Raw genomic sequence first — 27,566 nt, forward strand, 5'->3', positions numbered from 1 at the left:
ATGTGCCCCTTTATTTAGTTTTATTTCCTTCCTTTATACTAGGCATGTGCTTCTTCTTTATTACCCAAAAAAAAAAAAAGAACGGGTCATATTTACTCTTCAACCTTTTGAACTTTTTTCTTTTTCGTCCTAAATTTTTATTTGAGCTAAAATTGTCCTCAATCTTTCTAAATACTGTCAGTTTTAGTCCCTCGGTCAATTTGTTAACTTTTCCACCCTAAAACTATTTTTTTTATTAAAGTATGAGGAAATAAATATTTTTCCTCGAATAAATACCTTAGTTAATAAAATTTTTCCGTTATTTTTTAAAAATATTTAATTAAGATTATGTGTTTTCCTATACTTAAAAAATCGACAAATTACTTCTTTTCTTGACTTAAAATTATTTTTTCAATTGTATGACTTCTTGTTATTTTACTTTTTAATGATATCTATCTTAGATTGTATGATTTCATTCAAGATACACCCATTTCTTGATAAAATGACAGCTCATCCCAGATTAAATTCATTTAATTTTCAAGTGAAATAACCTTAATTCAAATCAATGCTCAAACGGAATAGTTTATGTTTGGCTTAATGATCATCCATGATTTAATAGTGAAAAAAATGAAAACTCATATCGAGTTTTTTTGTTTCACCTTCTTACTATTCACTGAATTCACGAATTTCTCTTTTAACTGAAAATGACTCAAACAACTCTCCAAGAAAGAAAACGAAAATGATTAGGGTTTACCGATGGGTAGAAAACTCGGCTGATACTCGAAAAGATCTTTATTAGAAAGAAGCTTCGAAGTTCACTGTAGTCAGTGTGATGTCAGGAAACAAAGAGGATGATGTTCCAAAACCGAGGCTTTACCCCACCATTAAAGCAGGCAAAGAAAAGTACAAAAACCCTCTTAAGAGCGTCTATCTGTTGAATGACGCGTTTCAATGGCGGCTAATTGCTCTCCTTCCACCATTAATGCCACAAAGCACTGAGAAAGGATCCTACTTGATGACTCTGTTTCTTCCCATTCACTGATAACAATCCATCTGCTGCTTGAAGTTTGAGCAGTACAGCTGCACCGAGTTACGGTACGGGCCTCCATGCTCTCCATCCTCTTCTTCTCCACCTTCTTCCTCACTCTCTCCCTCCTCTCTCTCCTCTTCCTCTCCTTCTCTCTCTACACCAACAAGCTCCGCAGCCCCCGCCCCGAGTCCAATCCCGACACAGCAGCATGCAAAGACGACAGCATCAGCCCACCCGCTCCAGAACTGTCATTAGCGGAATCCGAGGGCCTGTCCGGCCAGCTGGACCGGGATTCGGACCCGGCTCAGGGCCAGGGCCCCAAAAGGAAGAAGAAGAGGGCGAGGAAGAAGAGCAAGAGGCCGGACTTGGATAAGGAAGAAGAGCAGAGTATTGGTGGGGGCGATGAGAAGAAGGTGGTGGGATCCGGATTGAGTGCTGATTTGGGTTCCCGGGACAAGCCCGAGCTGATTTGCCTGTACCCTTTTACCTCCTCGGGCAGTGCCACTCAAAGGAGGATCAAACAGCAGTACGATGAGCTCGTGAAGTCCCACGATTCCAAGGGGCTGGCACTTGCTCAGGTCGGTACCCTTTCTTGAACTTTGTTACTGATTCTTCTTCCACAACAGGGTAGAACTTGATTTTGTATCCACTTAGTGTAATTTGCTTATAATGTTGTGATGTGAGAGGACGCGAAGCAGATGCCTTTGAAGGGTGATGAGATTGCTTCTGCAATTGGCCTTCATTCATGTTGCCGTCTTTCGTGTCTGCCGAAATGTGGAAATTATGAATCTTTTTGTCTGCAAAAGATGGTTTTTCTGCTGGCATTTTGAAGAATCAGGTTGCTTCTTCTTGTGATAGATGGTACTGTTACTTGCGTATAGGAGTTACTTCCATTTTCATTGTCTGATGTTCTCCAACTATGTCAAAGATTGCAAATTTTTTGCATGCAAAAAGATGGATTTTTCATTGAATTGCTTTGGCTTGTGTTTACTTTAATGTCCGGAGATGTTTGAAGACCTGCGGTGGGTACCCAATGTTCTTGAAAAGGCCAGTTTATCGATCATTTTAATAGTAGAAAAGCTTTCCCGTGTTGTAAATGAAAGGAAAAAAAATATGAGGTCTGAATTTGGCATTTTGGGGGAGTTCATATGGTATATCTTGCGATCTCTGAAGATTTTTGGGGATGGTTTTTGAGGAAACTGGAATCAGCTTCTACGTCCATTTCAAGTGGAATTATTCGGTGTAGAGTATAAATTCTATTGTAGTAAAATTGCCTGATGAAAAAAGAAAAAAAAAAAAAGGAACTAAACAGAATGTGGATATAGTTTTTTTAAACACGAGCATTAACATATTCCTTGTATTGTCTAGAAGGAGCTGTGCATCTACTCCAAAACCTTCGTCAGGACTATATAGAATACAGCATAGGTGTTTCTTATGTGTACTGATGAGTTTCTTTTCTGTGCTAGCTTTAACCACAGATCATCTTACCTATTATTTTCATTGCTCGATGGGTAACATTTCATCATCATTTTTTTGGTCATCTTGAAAAGTTTATGCATTGCCATTATTCTGCAGGTTGGCGAGTTTGCTAAATGCTTGGTGGAGGCTAGAAATGAGTTACAGCACAAGTAAGTTTTACTCCGTATTTCGGAATTAGGAATGACAGACTCAGGAACGTGTTTCTGATAGGTGTTTCCTGGAATGTGGAGTGTTTCTTGGAACAGCTGTTTGTGTTCATAACACACAAGGAATCAAGAAGTTGTAATTTGCTCTTAACCCTCACTGTCCTCTGCAGGTCTGAGGTCATTCACCGCAAATTCTCAATAGCTAAGGCTCTTCTTTTCAAGGCGGATAAGTCCTCCTTTGACCGAGTTCGTCAGCAGGTCTCTCCTCTGGAACCTAAAATTTGGGTTTCCCGGTTCCGTTGAAGTAGTTTAGTGTCCTACAAATATTGGAACTGATGCCTTGGTGTCTCAGATATATAAGCTTGAGTTAGAACAGAAGAGGCTTGAGGAAGATGCTTTTGTTTATAATTGGCTCCAGCAGCAGCTCAAAATCTCACCCGCTTATAAGAAGGTATTGATTGTTGCCCTTTTTTTTTTTCTTATATCAAATTTTAGAGGGAGGGGAAGATGAAGTTTGGTGCCCAAATGAAATAATAAATAAATAAATACATACATTTAAAAAGAAAATATATTTTTTTTTAAAGACCACGAAAATCTAGTGCAAGGAACTCTGTTGTATCTGCAGAAATATAATTTCATCCCCAAACTTTTCAGATTTCATTTGGAAACAAATTTTCTTTGGAAAATATTTTAAAGACGCATCTTTTTGGGGAAGGGTTCATGGAGAAGGTTCTTTCTCCATATTTCATTGCATTATGATGCACTTCCTTTTGCTGCAAAAAACACTGAAAAGTAAGAAGAGTGTTCTGCGTTGCTAGTTTTCGGTAACGTTTATCAGATTCCGTGTGAAGCAATATTCTACTTCTTACCAGTTAGAAAGCATTTCTTACTCTTGTCTATTTGTTTAGATGCTTGAGATCAGTGCCAGCATGGAGTTGAAGGCCAAGTCGGGCGAGCTAGTGGAATCTAAAGATGCAGATCTTCCTGAGATTTCATTCGAAGAGTTTTTAGCTCAAGAGAAGAAAGATTCTTTTTGGTTAGTGTCTCTCTACAGAAAATATACTTGCATTCTCTTGCAGGCCACCTGTGAACATTATGAATTTACTTTCAACAGTTACGTTTCTAATGAAGTATTTTTTAAGAGCCTTCTTCTTGAAACTGTTTTCACAAACTGCTGGTAAATACCATTCTGTTGTTTTTTCTTAATTGGCCTAAATAGTGGTAAGTGTTTTCTGGTTACGACTTAGAGGAATGACTTTGAAAACAAAAATCTGGAGAAAGCCTTTTCACTTTGGTCCTGCACTTCCTCTCTTGCAGGCAGAAATTCGGGAAATCAAGATCATGCTCGGGCTGAGAATGATGTAGATGTCGGGTCACCTGGGTACAACCCTCGGTGACTTCTAGTATGTATATATCCTGCAAACCCTCGCAGCACTAAAGAGATCTCTCTCCCCGCTGCCTTTTGCTTTGAGCCTCTTCCCCAAGACAAACAGACACAAAGCCCTTTGATCTTCGACTAATCAGCTCGGCCCTCTTCGAGGCGAAAGTACAAACATCAAGATGACACAGATGATGGAGAAACTATAATCTTTGCCTCCTTATGGAGTTGATCTTTGATAAGAAAAAGTTGAAGGCTTGATAGAATATTGATGGTGCGGTGCGCATGGCCCCAAATGAGAATTTTTGGTTGCTTCTATATAGGCTTGACTTTGGCTTCTCTTTAACTTGTCATATTGCTTCTGTTTTCAGTGTATTTACTCCTTGTGAGGTTATAACATCCAACTGATAGTTGGGCCCTGTAGAACTTAGTGAAATATCTCACTTTGGTTGCTTTCATAATTGATATTGAGTATAATGAGATGTGAATGAAAACACGGGGTTCTGCGGGACTTGCTGAAATATCTGAAACTAAGGCCTCTTTCAATCAAAAGCCTAATGCTGGACTAAAATAGAGCTGAAAAGAGTTCCACAACCTTAGACACCCGATCCAAGTTAGTAACAGCAGAGGCACAATTGACCTAATCAACTAATCAGTTCCTTCGTTTAAGGATGTCTTCAACACTACAAAAACATGTTCGAGCAGCTTTGCCCGCATGATTTCCTACTCACTTTGTCTCTTCCCCTTTTCGAGCAACCAGAAAGAAGTTCAAGACGAGCAGGAAAGAATGTGGGACTTGAACTTGTCCAGCTCCGCAAGCACTTCTTCCTCGGGGCGGTAGATCAGATCGATCATCCTCCATATCTGCAATAAAAGAAGGATAATCAGAAAATGAACAAAAAAAAAAAAAAAGGTAAGCAATAGTAGTAAAATAATTGGACTAAGATCACTTGGTTGTATCAACAGTAAGAGGAGAAATTGCAGCTTACCTGAAGTGTGCCACCTCCACCAGTACTTTCGCCGTCATCAGACACGCTTACGATTGTCCAGGGATCGGATGAGTTCCAATGGAAGTCAACAACCTTGTCCCTGAGGGAGCAATGGAAACAAACTTCTCCGTAAGAAAAAGCTCAGTTAAATTGCCTATAAAAGTTAATTGTGGGACGGCTTCTGCTCCCACCTGTGCCCAGCATGACGGAAAAATAAGCCCGGAGGACTGCTTGGGGCTTCTGATCCAACAGCCTCTTGCTTTTTACCAATCTGAAAGAAACAATGGAAGTTCACCATCAGCTACAACAAATAATTTTATTCTCATGATCCCAAACGTCCAGCTACATGGAAATAATTAAGGGTAATATTATGGAAATATTCCGCACCTTCTCATAATCCCAAATGTTCAAAATGCCATCCTCAGCGGAACTTCCAAACACCGAGGTCTTGTCAGGACACCACTGGATAAAGGTAGATGAATCCATCATAACAAGCTCATTTATAAAACCGAAAAATGTGAGAAACAGGAAGATCCAAGTTTTGAAGCTCTATAATCTTAGTCCAATACAAATCATCCTAAAAATTGAGGCTGTGTAGCATCTCTGAGAAATTAGGACATATTTTGGTCTTCCATTTTTTTATCCTAGACACATCTCTATCAATGCAATTATATGCATCGGGCAATAAGCTTCTCTGTTCTGCTGAACATGGGCTTCTTGTTTTTTAAGTCAGCAAGAAGCTTACTTGAACACAGAGGACCGCAGCACTGTGAGCTTCGAAAGTGTGAACAGGTGACCCGACCCCGGCAGAAGTGAGGTTTCGGCGATCAAACATGCGAATAGTGTTATCTGCTGACCTGAGTAGAACACAATAAACAGCAAGGTCAAGATTTCACAAGAATATTCGACCAAACTGGACAAGTGTATCTATGAGAAGGAAAAAAAAAAAAAAGACAATAAAAAGGAAAAATTACTTTTCATGCTAAATGATTGAATATAATAAATGAGCTAGAAGACATACCCTGTCAGTATCAGATTAACATCATGAGGGTTCCAATCGACACAGTGAAGGTCCGCATTATGAGCTTTCTCGACCTATAACAGAAATGACCAGATACAAAAAATCAGTTCAAATATACCGAGCAACAACAATTCTTCGAGACGAAGAAAAAAGAATAGAATAAAGAATAACCAAGAAAGACAAAAGACGAATAAAAATGTGCAATTCAAGGAAAAATGCTACCTTGACCACTGGGGAGGAACCAGTTCTTGCATCCCAAAGGATAAGGCAGGAGTCATCACCTACACTACAGAACTCCTGCGCACTTCAAGACAACGCAACACAACAATTAACATTGGGACAAAAAAGAGGAATAACTACAATCAGAGTCACTGGAAGCAGACCAGATATTAAACCATTTAACGGTTGGTTTGATCTAGTTCCTAACAGCTCTTTGGCAAAATGGTCCATGTCCTTAAACCGAAACAAACCATCTGGCCATTCCAGAGTTGAACAGCATAACTAAGACTAGAAAAGATCCTTGTGGAAGAAGCTTCCATATTCCGATCTATGCTCAGAAAGGCAACTAAGTGATATTAAAATTCCATATAGCAATATACCTTGATGGGCAAAAGGTCACATCCTCAACAGTAGCACCGTGCCCGTGGAAGACACCTCGAGGCTCAATTGAAGGGCCGTTCATTGGCTTCTCATTGGTCCCACTGACCTTAGAGGACTGTTTGCTGTTGGCACTGACAGAACCTGGGGACTTTCCAGATGCAGTATCGACGGCTAGAGAGGAGATATGATCTTGAATGCTCCACAAAATGACACATCTGTCCTTTCCTGCCAAAAGAAACCCAACACAGGAAACTTAATTTCCTCCGGAGAGTGGAAACATTAGAGCCAGGTGAAACATAAGTCAGTCCACAACTACAAACCTCCAGAAAGAACAAAGGGCTCAGTTGGACTCATAGCAAGAGCAAATTCAGCATTATCCTTATGCCCAGTGAGAACCTGTAACAATTGGCTTTGAGTCAAACCATGTGCCCTCGGAATGGGAAGATTAAAACAACATAAGTTCTCGTGAATGGGAAGTTGGAGTGAAAGACTAGGGAGAAACCCACCAGATCAGGGCGAGAGCTCTGGGCACCTAAAATTGCCTGTCGACTGGGCTGAGACTCAACATCCCAGATAAGAACCTGATTCAGAAGTACCACAATGAAAATTATCATCATGTAATACTATATAATTTAGACACAAACACTGATGATGAACATTCCAATTTCCTTAAGCTAAAGTGGAAATAGTAAAGGTTAACAATTACATCGGGGCCGTCTGTGTGAGTGGCTACAATTTTGCTGTTCTGCGGCAACTCCCTGATTCTGTTCACCTAAAAAGTCATAGCAAAAAAAATTTTATCAGCTGTAACTCACAGTATAATGAAGGTTGAGATCTTTCAAGAGTTGAAGTGCCCTTTTTTTGGAAGCAAAATTCATGGAAATAATTGGCCTGTGATGGACTTGCTTGTTAATAACACTCTCAAGTAGACATCTTTTTAATTTCTCCATCAAAACTTCAACTTAAACAGCACGAGCAACAAGTACCTCGCCGGGATGTATGATAGTTTTGAACTTCTTGACAAAGGGAGATCGTGCTTCTTCATTGAACTGTCCAAGCACTCAATTAGTTTGGCCACTCATGACATATTGATGACACAAGATCAGACAAAGCTTTGCTAGGACGTCTATTTAGTCGAGACCATTATACCTGTGATATGTGCTCTGCAGCTGCAACCCTAGGCTTGACAACTTCAACATTTGCTATAACAAGCGTATTAGGAACACTGCCATCAGTCTGATTCAAAACAAAATAGTAGCTTGTCATTCATAAAACCACTTCTCTTTCCTTTTCCTTGTTCTATGCATTATGACAACAAGTAATACTCTTGCCTGTTCGGAAAGGTAAAGCCGCTGCCTGTTCTTGTAAGTGGCCTGCTCGAGTTGAGGACCCCATCTGTTGACTCAAAGTACAAATGCAGCTAATATAAAATCCCCAAATGAAGATAAAACTCACGATCAAAAGAATGCAAGGAAGACCAAGGCATGAGCACTGGTGCAACAAGTTATCAAGGTTCAAAATTCATCCAACCACCTCACATAACAGGTTTGATTGGTATGATGTATACTATCTGTCCATCTTTTTGATTTGATATAATATTAATATATGTAAGGCATCCTCCGGATAATTCAAATAATAACAATTGAATGTCTGACTTGGGCCTACATGACATGACCGATCAATACAAATACTTCAATATTCCACCTTTGTCATATATTCCATACATCACACTAGATAGATATCATATTCATGGAATACGATTCAGTTTCAAGATGCCTTGGTGGTGAAATGGTAGACACGCGAGACTCAAAATCTCGTGCTAAAGAGCGTGGAGGTTCGAGTTCTACCAGACCAAATTATAGCTCTTTCATTGCACTCCCAAGACTAAGATATCGGCATAAAGACATGCTACAAACTTGGTCAACGAGGACCCAACAGAGAGAGCAACACCACCACTTGCAGAAAACCAAAACTTCCAAAATTCCCATGCAAAAGACCCATTCCGCCCTGCAGTACTACTTCAAGGCAGAGCATTGAAGCCTTATGCTAAGCATGGGACTCTCTAGTCCCTACCACTACACCAGCAGATGCTGCATTCCCTCCCCCGTCGGACAGAAGCACGAGAAAATGCAGCAAATCCAACAAACATGAAGCCAAAATGCAATCCCTCAGCTAAAAAAGCGACATTATCGGGTATATGAAACAGCAAAGCGCGAGGGTGGAAGCAGCAGAAAACCCTAGAGAGGGAGGGGGAGGGAGAGAGAACAGACCGGCAAGAGAGAGAGGGCCAGACGAGGTTGTGGTTGGCGAGCCAGTCGTAGAGGACAGGGACGAGGGACTTCCACTGCGAATACCTCTCGTCCACCGATCGGTCCGTCCCTTTCCCCCTCTCCTTCATTTCCTCTCTCTCTCTCTCTCTCTCTCTCTTCCTCGTTTTCCCGCCTCTTCTGCTTCTGCTCCTTCCCAATCCTCTCCTTCTGTACACAGTGAAGATGGAGAGCGGAGATGGCGGAAATATGAAAGGCGAACGTAAAAATTGAGAGAGAGAGAGCGTGTGGATGTGAAATGACAATTGAGGGAGGTGAAGAGTAATTAATTAGTGCATTCATTCATTTATTATGTGAATCGGAACCATTGAGCAGACCGGCACGTCTCGTATGAACGTTCTTTGCCATGACCAGTGCTAGTTAGAGATAGGACAAACCGTCGAATGATCGAATTGTAGGATCATTGTTTATTGTATATTACTTTCAAGACACTAGTAGTCGTGATAAATATCATTCTATGTCCTAATTTCGCATCGGTGATACGATTTTGAAGTTTTATTTTGTAGTTTCCTCGTCCGTCCCCTTTGCGTGAAAGTAGAGACGGCAATGCTCATAGTCCATTCAATAGTTTGGCAGTACGATATCGGATGATCCATGTCTAAACCTTGTTGCAACACTGAAAATCGTTGGAAGATTGTATATGTTGACGACGTGTAACCAACTTGTCATGAGAATTGAGGGTTCGTGGCTGTGTTGATGGTCCTTGGCATTGTAGAGGATAGCTACTCCGACTAGCTAGTGGCTACCACCTTGTTCATGCAACTTTTTTTTTAATATATAAATAATTTTCATAACATTTATAATTATGCTTAATTGTATTTTGAAATTAGCACTTTATTATACTTATATAATTGGTCATCTGTATCATAACGTGGCCGCACATAAACGATATTAAAGTATTAGATTATAATTAATGATGAGAATAATTTGTAATAGTAATTTTCTCTTAGAAAAAAGGGCTAGACGGGTACGAACATAGAAAAGATGGCAAAGTTTTGGCGCTACAAATGCTACTATTTGTAAAAGGAGGAGAAGAACAAAAAGCAAAAGATTGCTTTTTAGCTGTATGAAGAAAGTACTGGGGTGGAATTAATATAACACTAAACAAAAGGGGAAAATATAAAATTTAATAAGATGGCTGGCTACTGGGCCCACTGCCACCGGAGTCGGCGTCGAAAGTCGGCCCGCCAGAACTGTTCAACTCTTTATTTTCTTTTTTCTGTCAGTATCTTTTTATTTATACTTGAGGAACCACGCTATGCGCGACAACATAAAGAATGGAAAATAAAATATACCATATAGTAGTAATTTAACTAAAAAATATATGTTACTTTTACATAAAATGAATATTAATCGCGGCAAAGAAAATATAAATTGTAATCACATATAGTAGATCATTAAAATAAGTAAAAAATAATAAGTTTAACATAAGAAATCAATTGCGGATAAAGGAAAATTAACCGTATATAATGTTGTATTGAAATATGCATTTTAAAATAAACTTAAAAAAATAAAATAAAATAGAAATTTGTTTGGGACAGTTTAATTATATATATATATTAATTATTACTTTTATTATTTTGTTTCGATAATATTTGCAATAAATACTTTACTGTTGATTCAAAAACTAAAAGGCACTTACATAGAGCAATTACAAACATATCCATATCCATCCATCCATCCATCCCTCCCATCTTTATACACTAAAACTTTTGTTTGAAATGACATGTGCCACTCTCATTTTTTTCTTTGTTTATTTAAAATTTTCTTTTTCCTTAATTTTTATTATATTTAGGTATATTAATATATATTTTTAGGTGTGTACTACTTGATATTTGAAAGTTAATATATCTGACTAATCTAGATTCAAGCAAGCTCGACCCACTAATGGTAATACTCTCTCATGAATTTTCTCCAATCACAAGACTCATTGGATTAGGAATGATAATTTGGGGGGTTGGTACAGGCATTTCAATTACTATACCCGCACAGTGCTCATAGGTACACGTACCAACCGGCCCCACGCTTAAGCACTGGTCGATATTAGGACACCACGCTTGCACCAACGAAGGTGCACGGGTATCTGCTCCGTCTTATCCTGCCGCAACATATGTTAAAAAAATAAATTTAAAATGAGGAAACACAACATAGTCACATGGACGAAGAAATACAACATAGTCCGTCATCAATTAGATCAATTACTGATTAGGGCTCTTGACCATATTAGAAACAAAGAAGAAAATAAAGAATTATTATTATTATTCTTTTATATTTTTTAAAAAATTGCGTGAGTCTAAACAGGGCGAGAAGGATGGGGCAAGTTGAAGGCGACTACTATCCCCGTACTGTCTGTTGCGTAGGTAGTAAAATCATAACCATCCCAGCCATGTTCTATCTTTGGCACGGGTCTAAACCGGGAGGGTTCCGTGGGTACCGTAGTTCGGGATTGAAAATTGCCATCCCTACACCCGATGCTTTACCTAAATTGCCAACTCACCTAAAATAAGCAAACATTATTAAAAGTCTATTTTAATTTTTTTTACAATTTAAATAGTCTCTTTATATATGTGATTTTTCAAGGTGTATCACTTGATATTTGAAAATCCTCTAGGTTCAATTTTTTTTTAGATTCAAACGAGGTCAAACTACTAAAAGCTCTTTCGATCGTGATCTTCTTCAATCACAAGACTTACACATGAGGTCACCAACTCATATTGATAAAATGTGTACTTTAAATTCATATTTAAGTTGTCTCTCGTAATTTAAGACAATAAGCTTAATTCTTATTTGGGTATTAACTTGACATTGACTACCATATGATTTTAATAAATATAATTCGTCCATATAAAATTATTACTACAATGTTTAAAAAATTGAATCATTACTATCGACCAAAAGTGTTCATAATTTTACTCATAAATAAGTTTATCATTAATTTCAATTATATTATATATTAGTTATCACACAAATTATTATGATAAGTTAACAATTTTCGAAAAAAAAATTTAACCGACATCGCGTGAGAATACCCTATTAAACAATAGTAAAACTCTTGTTTTAGTAATGACACATGTCAAGCTAATGCTTTTTGCTTTTCTTTTAAATATTTTTATATTAGTTTATAATAATATCATATAAGGCTTATGTGTATAATACATACTTATAATTTAATAATTTATTTACTTAAATATAAATTTCTTATTTTATGTTGCCATCAATTTTCGGTGAATTGCAAGATCACTCCAACCTATTGACAATCCTTGATTGGGTTGGTTATGGTGGCAAGATACTTTAAATAAATTTGAAAGACCACTTAAAATTGACGAGGTTCTCAATGGTGAGTTTTTTAATACTATTTTGTAGTTATAGGTTTACTGTATTATTATAATATGTGTATATCTTCAAATGCTATAAGCATTTGATATAATTCTTTTGTTACTAAATAAAAGAATCCTTGTAATTTTAAACAAAAATAGAGAATCCTCATAGTATTTTAGATTTTTACATGATATCACGTGTCAAAAAGGTACAGGGATCAAATAAAATATATTGCAATAAGAAAAAAGCTATAATAGTGACATTTTAAAAAATATGAGATACTTAATGCAGAGGAATTAAACTGGGTTATCGCTAATGAACATAGTGGCAATTTTATGTGTAATACAAATAGATATGGTATAATTATATATACAAAGCATGAATTGATATTTTGATTTTGTAAAGTTAATTATATCTCTATATTTCATATTTCATAAAAACTTTTATATTTTTATATTTTCTTATCATGTTATCTAATTAAGTGTCTCATTTTTTTCTTCACGTCTATATATTTATTAGACTAAGACAATTTCAAAGTTAGAGTGTTATGTCAACTGTAAAATAAGTCGCATAATATTATTTTTTTAATATTTTATACTTTTCAATATTACTAATATAATTTTTCGTACTTTCTATCATATGCACCGAGATCATTTTTGGACCCGTGATTTCGCGCAGACCCTTTGCTAGTTTTAAGAAAATTCATTAAGTGGTTACAAAATAAAATTGCAAATTAAAATAAAAAATATAATGATGTAACTACGATTTTTGGAGAGATAAAGAAACGTGCAGACAATGGAGGAAAGATGGTGAAAGGGGAGAGTAGAGGAGAGAAAAGATAGGGAGTGCGGGATCGAGCGGTTAGTAGTTTTTTTAGTAGTTTTAACACAAAATGAATGACTCTCGTCAATCAAGACATTTTTATCATGGCTAAATTGGAAAAGTGAAAGCGAGACGAAAGGAAAATCTCCTTTTATAATAGTATAGATATAAATGTATATAATTTTATTTATTTTGAATTTTTTAATAAATGATGTTCTATATATTTGTTTCAACAAGGAGAAATATATATGAAATTAGTATGGCAAAACTAATATATATATCTAAAATAATAGCGTATGCATATATTTCTATTTCGATTATGTGCATGTTACTAATACAAGACCCATACATATGCTACGCATGAACAGTTGAAATATTTTTCTTTAATAGTTTGAAAATCTTAAAATATAACTACTTTTTACAATTTTATTATATATATATATATGTATATAGAATATAGATTGTTTGCTATGATTTTTTGATCAAATTAATTAAAAATAATAATAATAAAAGAAGAAACTGTAAAATGAGAGATGTAAAAGGGAGAGAGGTCAGAGGAGAGAGAGAGAGAGGGGGGGGGGGGAGAGAGGTTGGTCATTATCTATGCTATTATATGCTTGGGATAATTTCAATCAGATTTGTCTTTTTCTTCCTCCACCGGTTGCTGGAGATGCAACCCCTTTTCCATCTCCCCTCGCCGAAATCCTGCTGGGGCCACCCGTCACTCAAAGACAAAACACTATGCGGGACCCACAGTTTAAAATATTTAATCTTAATATAATTAATTTTATTATTAATAATATCGTACGAATTTCAAGTAAAAAATACGGAAAGATTTTGCACAAGAATATTGTTCCGTGCGGAAAGAATACTGTTTGTGCAAAATAAATTCGCACTTCCTATTTGGAATCTCGTACCAGAGAAATTCTTTAGGACGAAATAATATTTTTTTGTGCAAAATAATTTCATGCTTCTTACTTGGATTCTCGTATAAGAGAAATCATTCTGTACTAAATAATGTTATTCTTGAACAAAATAATTTCGTACTTCCTACTTCGATTATCGTACAAGAGAAATCCTTCAGTGCGAAATACTGTTCATATTGTGAAAAATAATTTAGTACTTCTTATTTCAGTTCTTATAGAAGAGAAATCATTCAGTATGAAATAATGTTCTTGTGTCAAAAATTTTCGTATTTCTTACTTGGAATATCGTACAAGAGAAATAATTCAGTGCGAAACAATGTTATTCTTGTACAAAATAATTTGGTACTTCTCCCTTGATTTCTTGTACAAGAAAAATCCTTCTGCGCGAAACAGTACTCTTCCTGTGGAAAACAATTCTTTACTGAGTACGGCTCCGCCAGGCTGGGTTCTTCCTCCGACCAGCAAGCTAGCGACAACACCAGGTCGTGACCGACAAAGTCCTCAGCTTGGCAACTTCATAATTCTGATCAACCCCATCTCTAGTCAGCAGTTCTCCATAGGTTCAAGCTTCACGATTAGCGGCTCGCCTCCATTCGAAAGAGAGGGTTAGGTGAATTCCTCCTATTCCGAGTTTGGTTCTTTGTGTTTAGCTGAGGTCATGTTTATGGTGCGGTTTCAGCTATAGATTGATTCTTGGCTCCATTTGGATATGTCTTAGCTTACTTTCGATGACTAGAATTTGAGTTAGAGTACTTGGCTGCATTGTGGTATGGTTCCTCGAACAATTGAGGTGGTTCTAGCTTGGTCAATCCCGTGTCTGCAGTAGGGGCTGAGTCATAGGATGATTATTACATTGACTCGCAGTTGTTTCGCTCGACTATCACGGCTTGAGGTTGAATCTAATGTGCGGGCTGAAATAACCAATATTTGCTTCATGGTCAATCCCATGTGCATGGTCCGAAAGCTGATTACTCGGTTTATATTTTATTGTATACATTAACTTTGCGGATTGTCAGTATTTAACAGTCATGCATTAAGGTCGTTCTCGACTTTGTTTCACCTGAGAATGTTCGACAATGTGTCCGCCTGACGGAGGAGCTCCGCGTTCTTCCAATAAAACATCGAGCAAAGGTGGATAAGCTCGAGGTCAGACTTCCATCTGGACAAAAGAAGTTACTGGTCGGGCAATACATTGCGTAGGTCGTTTATAATTTTCCGTCGTTTCGATGAAATCTATCTTTCTCCATGAACTAGTTAAGAAAATGATGCTCCACACAATCGCCCACGTTGTTAAAAACCTATCTTCATCTATTTTACGACAGTCTACTGTATGAGAGTCTCTTTCGTCTATTTTCCAGAAGACAAATGTGTTAGTGATTGTTTTCATGTTCTGTGATGTCAAAATGATTCTATTGAATTTATTTTCAATACAGTCTACTGTCTGAGAGAGTCTAAGAAGCCAATCGTGAACTTGCTTGATAGTCCACTGAACAAATAAAACAGCCCGACAGAGTTGAATTATTAGTGGTTGAATAAAATTTCTTTGAATTGATAATTTAATTGTCATACATTAACTTTCATTTACACTAATTTACTATTACTATGTCCTAAATATAATTGATGTCATTTGCTTTATATAAAATGACGTGTTTGTGAAGATGATAGAAGCTCCCATATATTTTGGTACTCTCTCAGAATACATAATATATTATTCATATATTTCGCATTAGATTCTAGTGAGGAGTAATTTGAATCGCTGTTAAGATTACTCTCATGGGCATTTTGTATCATGAATTAGACATTTCAATTGAACTCGCGTTGGAACATTGCGGGGAAATACGCTATACTTAAAATAAACTTTGTGAAGGCATATTTTGGATTGGGGTTAGGGAAACCCTCCGATTGACGTCGCCGGTGAGTTCTGTGCCCACCGTATCTAGGTTGTTGCAATGAGGGTTACGGTGAAGGAAAACTTTGGATAGGGGGTGGGGAGCTCCGTTGGCCACCCCACCCCCGATCGATGTCGTTGGCGGGTTTTGTGCCCGCCGTATCTGTGTTGTTGCCATGAGGGTTGGGCCACACGTGCCAACAGCAGCACACCAAATAGCACACAAATATCAGATCATCAATAATGACGGTATATATGCTTTCTAAAAGGAGACAATTTTATCATGGAAATCCACGAAGAGAGACCAAATCTACAAAGAGACGCACCAATGGCAGACAAATCGATAGAATCGATCTTTAGTAAGAAAAAGTTGAATGCTTCATTATATTTATTTTCATAGTGCATCAAACATGGCCCCCAAATTAACTGAGAATTTTTTGTTGTTTTTATGTAGCCTAGAATTTGGCTGGTCTTCCAATGTAAAGCCTGCTCTATAATTTGCCATTTTGTCTTTGCTTCTGTTTTCAGTGTATTTACATCTTGGTTGCTCTCATGCTTGATTTCGAGTATAACGCGACGTGAATCGAAACTCGGGCTCAGGCTCCGCAGGGACTTGCCAAATCTGAAACTAAGGCCTCTGTCAATAAAAAGCCAACTGCCGGACTAAAATAGAGTTGAAAAGAGTTCCACAACTCAGACACTCGGTACCCAAGTTAAAAGCAACAGCAGGGACACAACTGACCTAATCACCTAATCAGTTCATAAGATTAAGGGACGTTCGATATTGCATAAACATGGTCGGGCCAGCTCAGCCTACACGATTGCGTAAACTCTCGTTTTGTCACTTCCCCATTTCAAGCAACTAGAAAGAGGTTCAAGACGAGCAGGAAAGAACGCGGGCTTGAACTAGTCCAGGTCCGCGAGCACTTCTTCCTCAGGGCGGTATATCAGATCGATCATCCTCCATTATCTGCACAACAAAGGAAAGATAATCAGAAAATGGGGGAGAGCAGGTAGTAGTAACAAAATAATTGGACTGAGATCACTTGGTTGTACCAACATCAAGAGGAGAAATTGTAGCTTACCTGAAGTGTGCCGCCTCCACTGGTACTTTCGCCATCGTCAGACACGCTCACGATTGTCCAGGGATTGGATGGTTTTTACGTCAGCTAGAGCTTACTTGGATACAGAGGACCGTACCACTGCGAGCTTCGAATGGGTGAACCAGGGACCCAACCCCTGCAGAAGTGAGGTTTCGGCGATCAAACATGCGAATAGTGTTATCTGCTGGCCGGAGCAAGGACACAATAAACAGCAAGGTCAAGATTTCACGAGAATTATAAATGCATCCATTCATTTATTATGTGAATCGGAACCATTGACCAGAATGGCACGTCCTATATGAATGTTCTTTGCCGTGACCCGTGCTAATTAGAGACAGGAATAAACCCGTCGATTTGAACGCATTGTAGGATCATTGTTTAGTGCATGTTACTTTCAGAACAATAGCAGTTGTGATAGAATCGTTCTATATTCTAGTTTCTCATCGATGAAACAGTTTTTGAACTTTTATTTAGTAGTCCCTAATTCGTCCTCTTTGCGCAAAAGTAGAGACCGATGCTCGTATTACATACTATAGTTTGACGGCACAACTTTGGATGATCCGTGTCTAGACTTGTTGCAACACCTGTATTTGTTCGCAAGGTGCAATCAATGTATAATGAGAACTGAGGGGTTCGTGGCTGAGGCGACGGTCCTTGGCACTGTGGATGATAAAAGCAATCACTGAGACTGCCTTGATTGATCTAGGGTCCAAATCGAGCACGACCAATTGATCTAGGACATTTTCACCTCGAGCGTGATCTTAGTGTCACGGCAGGAGGTGGTGGTGGTGATGATGGAGGACATAACTACCATGTCAAGCAACTACAGCCTTGTACATGCATCATCTTCTTCTTCTAATTGTATTTTGGAACTGGCACTTTACTTATATTAGTCATCTATATCATAACGTGGCCGCGCATAAACAGACATTAATGGTGCTTTTGATTTCAGAGTTAAAAGTAACTTTGATTTTGATTGTGGAAAAGGACAAATGATTGTATAGTGTGTTGAGTTAAAGTTAAAGTTAAAATTTTTGACTTGAGAAATGTGTATTTTTGTTGTGTAGTGTGTTGAGTTAAAGTTAAAGTTAAATTTTTTGTGATTTTAACTGCGAAACCAAACGAAGCATAAAGTATTAGAGGATTAATGATTAAAAAGGGAATTCTCAAAACAATGCTAAGAAAATGGACAAAATTATATGTAATTAGAAAAAATAGCAAAGTTATGGGGCTACAAATGCTACCATCTGTAAAAGGAGGAGGAGAAGAAAAAGCAAAAAATTGCTTTTTTGGCTGTATGAAGAAAGTACTGGGGCAGAAATAATATAAAATTAAACAAAAGGGGAAAAGATGAAATTTAATAAGATGGGCGGCTAGTGGGCCACTGCCACATCGAGTCGGCGTAGAAGGTTGGCCCACCAGAGCAGTCCCGCCTGCCTTTCCCCCCAGTGTCTTTTTGTTTATTTATATATTTATGTTAAATTTTTTATAAATGATGTTTATAAATTTGATTCAGCGAGGAGAAATATATATATATATATATATATATATATATATTATGAACTCAATATGACAAAACTAGTGAAATAATGGGATTAAGTTAAATCGTAAGAAAGCTAGAATGATGTCATTGAACGTTCCATGGAGTAAACTCTTTCACCTCGCGATTGTTTTAAACTATCTTTAAATAACTAATATTAACGATCGATAAACTTATCTCATATTAGTGAGCGCTACTAACAAAGTCATGATCTCTAGCAATAAATATCCGAGCCAAAAAATTGATTTCTTTTTATCGAATCTTCTTACGAATCTGCGAAATATAATAGAAGTTGGCAATTTTGTTGACATTTACTCTTTGTTTTGGTTTATCCACTTCTACAAGTTTCTCGGGCCATTTGGATTCAGAGTTAAAGTTACTTTGATTTTGATTTTAATTTTGATTATGGAAAAGGACAAATGAGATGTGATTATAAATTTGACTTGTGAAACGTGTGTTTTTATTGTGTAGTGTGTTGAGTTAAAGTTAAAGTTAAAATTTTTGAATTGAAAAATGTGTATTTTTGTTGTGTAGTGTGTTGAGTTAAAATTAAAATCAATTAACTCTGAATCCAAACGGACATCAAGTTGGCAACTGACAAATACTTGTCATAGATAAAATTTATCTAAAAAAAAAGATTATGTAAAGAGAATTAATAATTTTGGAATTTTCTTTTAAAATGCTTTTTTTAGAATAAAATATATTTTCTTTAGCCGGTCCAAGTCCACTATAAATGGCGGCCCTGTAAGATTCTTTACCTGTTCTTCACTGTTTCTTTCACCGTCGTCGTCTTTTTCAATCCGATTGAATCCCATCTGACCGATCGCATCTCTTCCCCGAGGATTCGCCCCCCTCCGAGTCCCCCTCGAAATGGGTAATCACTCAAAACCCTAATCCCGTTTCCACTGTAGTTCACTTCTCTGAATTTTGTACTGCCCCCTGTTCCTCAATTTAATGCTCATGGTGATCGCAAATCATTGCTCTTGCTGCTTTTAATTCTCGAGTTTCCGTTGAGCTTGTGTTGCGAGTGCTACTCGCGGCCGTTTCTTAGCTCCCCAATGGCTGCTGTCTGAAAGCAGTTAGCCGACACTGAGCTGAACTCGGTTGCCGTCATTTTAACGGTTTTTGAGATCCGTTTTGTGCGCATTACTCGTAAATGATTTGAATTGGCACGAATCGGGATGATTTAGCAAGAAATCAACCCGAATCTTGAGCTCTACATTGGTTGCGAGGTGCAAACAGTCTTCTTCTTGTCTTATTTGGTATACTGGGGCCTTGGTGGGTTTAGATGGCTTGCTGGGGCGCAAGGAACTTCGAAAAGTTACAATTTTTTCTCAGATGATTTTGCTCTTAGTTAGATTTCGTTCAAACCAGTCACAGTTACAATTTCGTATTCTTTTTCTCTTTGTACCATAAATCCCTTTTTTCATTTTCCTTCTGTTTGCATTAAATCTATGAGAATGCCAAAAGCTTAAATTTCGTCGGAAAAGTACCGGATGACGTTGATCTAATTTATAGATGGTCGACAAACGACAAACTGATAATTTCTTTATGAATCATAGCAACAGAGGCATCTGTTGCAGAAGTTTTTGAAACCGATAGATCCGGTCATTTATATTGTCTTTTTACCACAGCTGTGTTTTACCTTTTGTGGTCTCTCAGTGATGCTAATAAGATTTCTCTTTTTCCAGATAAGGCTAGTGAATGTTGCACCACTCAACTTATTGATGGAGATGGTAATTTTAATGTTTCTGGGCTTGAGAATTTTATCAACGAGGTCAGATTGAAGGAATGCGGCCTATCATATGCAGTAGTTTCCATCATGGGTCCACAGAGTAGTGGTATGTATTATTTACTGTGATCTTATCTGCACTCTTTACTCTTAGTCACTTTGATGTGTCAATAAATGGTACAGTTGTGTTTTGTTAGCAGTGAGTTTGGGTATGAAGTCTCACATTTTCCTTCTTGTTCAGGGAAGAGCACACTACTAAATCATTTATTTCGTACCAACTTTAGAGAGATGGATGCTTATAGAGGAAGGCATGTATTGTTGGTGCTTTTACTTTTCATCAATTTATCTGTGATACACGTTAACCGTTCAACTACTCAAATACTACATGTCTTATTTGCCAGATCTCAAACAACCAAAGGTGTTTGGTTGGCAATAGCTGCAGGCATTGAACCTCTTACTCTAGTAATGGACTTGGAGGGTACTGATGGAAGAGAACGAGGAGAGGTATCCTAACTAGCTATAGAGTTGTATCTCCATGTCATAACTATGCATGCATATATATTTTTCCCCCTGCTTTTCTCTGTTTTTGTGTTGCATGTCTTGTGGATATAAATTTTCTTCTAGCAAAAATTTGAACTGTTTCAGAAAGCATGGGCTTTCTTCATTTTGTTGGACCCTTTGATCATGATGGGTCATTTTGTACATGTGTAGTGTAAAGTTGATTTTTCCTGATATATATGAAATATAAGTTTCTTGAAACTGCATAAAGCCCATCGGACTTTTGTTTAGTTGGTCTTGCTTGAAGTTATTTAACAATGTTTTATCTTTATTTCAGGATGATACTGCATTTGAAAAGCAGAGTGCGCTTTTTGCCCTTGCCGTCTCTGATATAGTGCTCATAAACATGTGAGACTCTTGCATAGCATCAGTTGGGTTTCTGCAATCCTAGATATAATCTGCAAAGCGTTTTCTTTTTTTAAAATTTTTTTTATAAAATAACCTTTTGAGCTTTTTTTAGGTGGTGCCATGATATAGGCCGCGAACAAGCTGCAAATAAGCCCCTTTTAAAAACTGTTTTCCAGGTAATAGTTGTCTTCTTGTCATGAGGTGCGCAATAATGCTTTTATTCAGAAACAAGTATTTATCTGCAAGTCTGGCTGCAGGTTATGATGCGATTGTTCAGTCCCCGCAAAACAACTCTGATATTTGTCATTCGAGATAAAACTAGGGTATTCCCTACTACTTGTTCATTTATTTCACCTCTCACTGTCTACTCTATACTTTGAGCTTTAATTTTGCGTTTCACTTCTTCCCAGACACCATTGGAAGCTCTGGAACCTGTATTGCGGGAAGATATTCAGAAGGTACAGACCTTGGAGCATTTCCCTTGTATTGCATACTTACGCTTAATGATGTTATGTTCATTTAACATGCATTTATTTCTTCTGCTGCAGATATGGGACAATGTTCCTAAGCCGCCAGCACACAAGGAGACTCCTCTAAGTGAATTTTTTAATGTGGGTGGAACCTTTACTTTCTTTTTTGGGTGAAAGGAAGATTCTAGAACATTTCTATTAATTTTTAATTAAATGTCTATCCAGGTAGAAGTTGTCGCTCTTTCTAGTTATGAAGAGAAGGAAGAGCAATTTAAAGAGCAGGTATACTTCTATAGCTGCTATGCTACTGTCAAATGAATTAGCCATACTTCTGTCCATGGAATGCATGGTGAACGTGTGGTTTGCTTTTGTTAGATATTGTCTGAGAGACGGTAGATATTGCCCAATTAGAACGATCAACTTTGTGCTACTGATAAATGGATAATTTAATCACATGAATTGGAGCCATGGTTGTTATCGAAATTATAGTTCTTTATTTCACCTCTTCACCCTAAGTAGAGTATGTTATAACCCGGTATTAATCTATAGATATAAAATTTCTCCTCGGTGAAAAACACACCGCCAAGCTAATTCATTTCCATCCTGTGTTTTTTCTTAATCATTCTTTTTCCAACTGAGTGAATAGTCCTGAGCACAATTGCACTATGCACTTGATATTTGTTGTGGTATAGGTGGCAAGCCTACGAGAACGATTCTTTCATTCCATTGCACCGGGTGGCCTTGCAGGAGATCGACGAGGCGTAGTTCCTGCATCAGGATTTTCTTTCAGTGCCCAACAAATCTGGAAAGTCATTAAAGAGAATAAGGACTTAGACCTTCCGGCGCACAAGGTAAATGCGAATCTATTATAGGCCTACTTTTATACACTGGTGATAGCATCAACAGGCAGTATATAATTGATTAGCATCCACTTTCAGGTCATGGTAGCCACTGTGCGCTGTGAAGAAATTGCTGATGAAAAGTTCTCCAGTTTCACTGCAAACGAGGTATCAATGTTTTTCTAATAAGACATTGAAGTTGCTTCCATATCTGAAACACTAATATAAGCTCTATGATTGTGTTAGGAGTGGCACCAAATTGAAGAAGCTGTGCAATCTGGACTCGTTCCTGGGTTTGGGAGGAAGCTTAGTGCAATTCTTAACAGTTGCTTAGCAGGGTAATGGCAGTTGCTGAGCTTGATGTACTAGCTTATATGGTCTGCTGGCAACATAATTTGGTCATGTGTGCAATAGTTAAGACTGTTTTCATTGAATTGTTTTACAGGGTGAATTGAAGGGTTTTTGTTATCTACAAGTTATGCAGTTTATAATTGTGGATGACTTATTCTATTTGTCTTGCCTCCTTGAATTTATAGGTATGAATCAGAAGCTATATATTTCGATGAAAGGGTCAGAACTTCAAAGAGAAAGCATCTTGAAGAAAAATTGCTGCAAGTGAGATGTTAATCCTCATGTGGATTATGATGGGGTTGTTGTCTTCTGGAAAATTTGCATTACAGTGTCTATAATCATTGACCTTTGTTCTATATGTCAGCTTGTGCAACCTGCTTTTCAATTGGTTCTGGGACATATAAGGTCTGGGACTGTGGAACACTTCAAGCAGGCGTTTGACAAAGCCCTAAATGCAGGAGAAGCCTTTTCGTCAGCTGCTCGTGATTGCACTAGATTGTACATGGTTCGGTTTGATGAGAAATGCACAGGTACGTGGAGAGAGGAGTCAATAACGTCTTCTGTTTGCAAAATATTGATGGAAAGAGGACCCCTTATTTGGAAAATTAAAGGAGAATTATTGCCAAAAGATCCCGTTGGGGGCATTTTGCACATTCCTTGAGATATTTTTTTCTCTTTTCTTCTGGCAGTGGGAATTAATTCTCTTCAACTTTAATGGCTTATGCTTATGACAGATGCTGTTGTTGAACAAGCAAACTGGGATACATCTAAGGTTAGGGAAAAACTTAAGCGTGATATAGAGGCCCATATTGCTGCTGTCCGTGAAGCCAAGCTCTCTGAAGTTACCAAAACATTCGAGGTATCATTGTGATACAAACATATAGGTTCTACTTAATTACATCTATAATACCATTTATTGATTAGTTTTTCAGTTAAATACTCAACTCTCTGACATTGGTATCCCTTCGCAGATGAAGATAAATGAGGCATTGTCAGGACCCGTGGAAGCTCTTTTAGATGAAGCAAATGATGAAACATGGCCTGCGATAAGAAAACTTCTTCAGCGTGAAACTGAATCTGCAGTATCTGGGTTCTCCAGTGCTGTCTCTGGCTTTGAATTGGGTGAAGAAACTATGGAGAAAATGATTTCTCATTTACGAGATTATGCAAGAGGTGCGGTTGAAGCAAAAGTAAAGCACGAAGCTGGAAAAGTTCTGAGCCGCATGAAAGACCGGTAAGAATCTCTAATTCTAATTCTGTTGATTACTTTATTGTGTAGCATAAAGTCCTTTCTAGCTATTTGCTGATGGAAAGTCTGTGATTTTCTGGTTTTTGAAAAATTGAGAATATCTTTTATTATAATGACAATTTTACTTTCCAACCATGTCCCTTTATTTCTTCATAGCATGATAAAAATAGAGAATTGAAGAAAAGAACCAAACCGGAAATGAAAATTCCTCTGAAGTTCATTACAACCTTCTTGTTTTTGTACAGATTTGAGACATTATTTAACCGTGATGCTGACTCGATGCCAAGAGTTTGGACCGGAAAGGAGGATATTCGGGCAATTACCAAAACTGCTCGCTCTGCTGTATGACAAACTTACTGCTCTTACTTTAATGAACGACTTGTCCTTCGATGGCGGATTACTTTATTTCTTCTTAATCACTTTAAAAAATTTTGCAGTCACTGAAGTTGCTGTCAGTAATGGCAGCAGTTCGACTAGACAATGAAGTCGACAATATTGAGAAGTCGTTATCTCTTGCTCTGTTGGATTCCAAAAGTGGCTCCACTGTTACTGATCGGAGTATAATATCTCAAGGAGACCCCCTTGCTTCCAGCACTTGGGAAGAGGTGATTCCATGTCACTCCTTTGATAACTTTAGGAGTTGCATCGTTCAGTTTTCAAGAATAGATTGGTCATCGTGTAAATTGAAACAGGATTTTGGTGGGGCCTTCAGAGGTTGGATTTGCCCAATCGCTTGTATAATTATATAATACATCAACATCGAAAATAAACCACGCTGTTTCAGTACTGGTTCTGTTGATGAATGGGCTGGTTCTACTGTCACTGGGTGATACTGCTGGTTCCTTTTTCTGATTCCCACTTGTGCAGAGAAAGTCACATCCAACAAAGGACCCAGATACATGGGGGATTATGTAATTTGTAATAATTTTTATTAAAATTAATGGTTATTAATATAAATAATCTACCAAAGTATCAGATCTAAAATGAGCGGCTATGTGATACTTATGTCTTAGCTTTTACTTGAGGCTTTTCACATGAAGCACTAAACTTTTTGGAGTTCTTGATATCAGGTTCCACCATCGAAGACATTGATAACGCCAGTCCAGTGTAAAAATCTTTGGAGGCAATTTAAGGCTGAGACAGAGTACAGTGTCGCTCAGGCTATGGCCGCTCAGGCATGATATTTTCACCTTCTCAGTTTTGAATACGATCTTCTTTAAGCAATATTTCGGTATAAAAGGACTGTTTGCTGGACCTTCCTGGGATTATTGCTTTTCCACTTCTTTTGACTATTGGGTTGTACTATTGAGATCCCCATCAAGTCTTAAGTTAACGGGAAATAACGCTTGCTAGTGGCAATCATGATACAAAAACTTGGCCTTTTTCCAAGTTTGAATTATTTGACTTGTTTTGAGTTCCACTCAACATCTTTTCACCTGTACAATAGATCTAATGGTGGTGCATCTGTAGGTTTTGGTGAGGTTATCAAAACCGAAAGGACTAATAATTCAAAAGACTAATAATGCAGTTTTTTGCTTGTTTGGTTGAACATTATTAACATAAGTCTGTTAAAGAATGAATTTTTTTCAAATGCATATGATGGAATCATGAGACCTTTGTGAAATTCAGTGGTGTTGTCTGCAACAATATGAAATGAGAGCTTGTAAAATTACGGGCTTGATGATGCATCAGGGTTGCGTAAACCTAATTTGTTCATTCCATTATCAACCTTTTCTTCATTAGCTATCTGCAAGTTTCCAGACGGTTTTTCACTATTTCCTAACTGCTTCACATGGGTCTCATTTATTTTATTTAATACGTTACAAGACTGATCTTAATGAATTGACGTTGTTTTTCTATGTGATCTCATTTTGGTCATCAGGAAGCTGCCCGGCGTAGTAACAACTGGCTGCCGCCACCATGGGCTATAGTTGCGATGGTCGTTCTCGGCTTCAATGAATTCATGACGCTTTTAAGGTTTCTACTACTACTTGAGTTTATTTGATTATTTCCTTCATGTTGTTTCGGGACGGTATCTCAGTTATTCTACTGGGTACTTATCTTCACATTCTCACTCATGTTTGATGCAGAAATCCTCTTTACCTGGGCGTCATTTTCGTTGGGTATCTGATCATCAAAGCCGTCTGGGTGCAGCTAGATGTATCGGGCGAATTTCGGCATGGCGCTGTGAGTCTTTCTATTTCATTTCCTTACTTTTTAAATCGGTTCCAGGTTTACACCTACTTGGTCATGAGCATGGATTTATCTGGGTCCCTATTGGTCACATAATGTCCAATATCTTTCCACAATCTAAGTCCAATCAAACCAGGTTTTGCTAGATTTTTCCATCCTTGCTGGTATTTTCAAATTTTTAATGAAGCTCGGTGAAGGGTTGACTTATGGTTGTAGAACTGGGCTTCGCCAGTCAGATCCTTCTAGAGGACATTCAGTTTCACACAAACTCATATCTGCATCTGTATGCTGTTACAGCTTCCCGGGATTTTATCCTTGTCGAACAAGTTCCTTCCAACTATCATGAACCTTCTCAAGAAACTTGCTGAGGCAGGACAGGTTCCCCAAACAAACGACCCTCCCAGGAATCCGGCACCTGGATCAAAGAGCTTTGCCAGCAGAGTAGGCACGAGCAGTAGTGTGTCTTCTACTGGTTCCTCTGCTGTCTTCCCAGAAGACGCAACCGAGTATTCCAGCACCTCAAAGGAAGATTAGATCTTGTCAGTTTTCTGAATACAAGTGTTGTACTTGGAAGATCAAAGCCACATGCCCTTCATCTGTCTTGTGCTCTCATTCCCTGGTGATGGGCTTTCGGGTTTAGAGCTCTGGATGTGGCCTGTACAGACAACATTGAGTTTGTCTCTGAGGAGTCATTATGTGGCACGCATATACGAGGGGACCGGGTTGTAATCGGGTCTCCCAGTCATTAGTTACGGGTTTTGTTCTCATATATATGCTTTTCGATTTTCCCTTTTTCTCATTTTCTGTAATTCTTCTTGTACTGGATCCTCCTGTGATTGAGAATATAGAGTGATGATTTTAGTGAGTCGTATTTCAGGAAGCCTTATGATTGGTTTATCATTCACTTAAAATATAACACTCTTCCTGTGACCTAACATTATTGTTTCAGTGCGGAGGCACTAAGAAATAAATACTTCAGATTGTAACCAATCGTTACTTTAGTCCCTTCTTCCGATGAAATGCCTCGTTAGTTTGTTTCGCTGGACACCTATATATTGGGGATTTTTTGGAGGGATGATGGGTATCCCGAAAAAGCTGGCAAGAGCTGAAGGCTGTTTCCCGACTGAGTTCGGAAAGATTAATCGCTGCAGGACTTACAAGCCAAACCCGGAAATCGCACCCAGATGAGGTGGAGTCGAACTTAAATGATTTATCCATCTGTATATTGAACATACGCAAAAATGGCCAAAAGAAAACTAAGAACATCAGCAGACAGCAGA

At 37.9% G+C, this 27,566-nt stretch overlaps 4 protein-coding genes across 8 annotated transcripts in view; 3 read left to right on the forward strand and 1 right to left on the reverse strand.

The window, feature by feature from the left end:
* LOC116201683 (probable disease resistance protein At1g61300) overlaps window positions 1–27,566 on the forward strand; it is a 280,377-nt gene that overhangs the window by 10,112 nt on the left and 242,699 nt on the right. The gene's annotated exons all lie outside the window — the stretch shown is intronic.
* On the forward strand, window positions 880–4,448 carry LOC116201724. Its single transcript, XM_031533110.1, has 6 exons — window positions 880–1,587; window positions 2,585–2,637; window positions 2,805–2,892; window positions 2,987–3,085; window positions 3,543–3,670; window positions 3,952–4,448. The coding sequence occupies exons 1-6, from the start codon at window positions 1,087–1,089 to the stop codon at window positions 3,986–3,988; spliced, it is 906 nt and encodes a 301-aa protein (XP_031388970.1). The 5' UTR covers window positions 880–1,086; the 3' UTR covers window positions 3,989–4,448.
* LOC116201714 (WD-40 repeat-containing protein MSI4-like) lies at window positions 4,538–9,202 on the reverse strand. 2 transcript variants are annotated; one of them, XM_031533097.1, is made up of 15 exons: window positions 8,893–9,202; window positions 7,954–8,017; window positions 7,772–7,858; window positions 7,609–7,671; window positions 7,329–7,394; window positions 7,129–7,203; window positions 6,943–7,018; window positions 6,622–6,847; window positions 6,245–6,326; window positions 6,023–6,096; window positions 5,747–5,858; window positions 5,389–5,463; window positions 5,193–5,272; window positions 5,002–5,101; window positions 4,538–4,876 (listed from the first exon to the last, which is right to left on the reverse strand). In XM_031533097.1, the coding sequence occupies exons 1-15, from the start codon at window positions 9,018–9,020 to the stop codon at window positions 4,781–4,783; spliced, it is 1,404 nt and encodes a 467-aa protein (XP_031388957.1). In that variant the 5' UTR covers window positions 9,021–9,202; the 3' UTR covers window positions 4,538–4,780. The 2 variants fall into 2 exon arrangements, with proteins under 2 accessions (XP_031388957.1, XP_031388956.1); XM_031533096.1 differs by lacking the exon at window positions 7,609–7,671 and having other exon boundaries at window positions 8,893–9,188.
* Window positions 19,267–27,166, forward strand: LOC116201694 (protein ROOT HAIR DEFECTIVE 3-like). 4 transcript variants are annotated; one of them, XM_031533059.1, is made up of 23 exons: window positions 19,267–19,420; window positions 20,238–20,387; window positions 20,520–20,586; window positions 20,680–20,782; window positions 21,114–21,184; window positions 21,297–21,360; window positions 21,442–21,507; window positions 21,595–21,642; window positions 21,733–21,795; window positions 21,880–21,936; window positions 22,347–22,505; window positions 22,593–22,661; window positions 22,740–22,831; window positions 23,030–23,108; window positions 23,209–23,374; window positions 23,579–23,703; window positions 23,816–24,078; window positions 24,339–24,435; window positions 24,531–24,698; window positions 25,164–25,268; window positions 25,976–26,070; window positions 26,184–26,280; window positions 26,584–27,166. In XM_031533059.1, exons 1-23 carry the CDS (start codon window positions 19,417–19,419, stop codon window positions 26,818–26,820), a joined length of 2,445 nt encoding a protein of 814 aa, XP_031388919.1. In that variant the 5' UTR covers window positions 19,267–19,416; the 3' UTR covers window positions 26,821–27,166. The 4 variants fall into 4 exon arrangements, with proteins under 4 accessions (XP_031388919.1, XP_031388918.1, XP_031388920.1 ...); XM_031533058.1 differs by having other exon boundaries at window positions 21,595–21,795; XM_031533060.1 differs by having other exon boundaries at window positions 19,411–19,509; window positions 21,595–21,795.

Source organism: Punica granatum, chromosome 3, assembly GCF_007655135.1.
Source record: "Punica granatum isolate Tunisia-2019 chromosome 3, ASM765513v2, whole genome shotgun sequence".
Classification (NCBI taxonomy): domain Eukaryota; kingdom Viridiplantae; phylum Streptophyta; class Magnoliopsida; order Myrtales; family Lythraceae; genus Punica; species Punica granatum.

Bases quoted from the DNA above. Each gene is read 5' to 3' on its own strand.
- LOC116201724 (XM_031533110.1), top strand. From the start codon at position 1,087: ATGCTCTCCATCCTCTTCTTCTCCACCTTCTTCCTCACTCTCTCCCTC. The intron at 2,638-2,804 runs GTAAGTTTTACT...TGTCCTCTGCAG, and splicing joins AGAAATGAGTTACAGCACAA to GTCTGAGGTCATTCACCGCA. The intron at 2,893-2,986 runs GTCTCTCCTCTG...TTGGTGTCTCAG, and splicing joins TTGACCGAGTTCGTCAGCAG to ATATATAAGCTTGAGTTAGA.
- LOC116201694 (XM_031533058.1), top strand. The intron at 22,506-22,592 runs GTAAATGCGAAT...ATCCACTTTCAG, and splicing joins TAGACCTTCCGGCGCACAAG to GTCATGGTAGCCACTGTGCG. The intron at 23,704-23,815 runs GTATCATTGTGA...ATCCCTTCGCAG, and splicing joins AAGTTACCAAAACATTCGAG to ATGAAGATAAATGAGGCATT.
- LOC116201714 (XM_031533097.1), bottom strand. From the start codon at position 9,020: ATGAAGGAGAGGGGGAAAGGGACGGACCGATCGGTGGACGAGAGGTAT. The intron at 7,859-7,953 runs GCAAGAGTATTA...GTTTTGAATCAG, and splicing joins GGCTTTACCTTTCCGAACAG to ACTGATGGCAGTGTTCCTAA. The intron at 6,848-6,942 runs GTTTGTAGTTGT...TTCTTTTGGCAG, and splicing joins GCCCTTTGTTCTTTCTGGAG to GAAAGGACAGATGTGTCATT.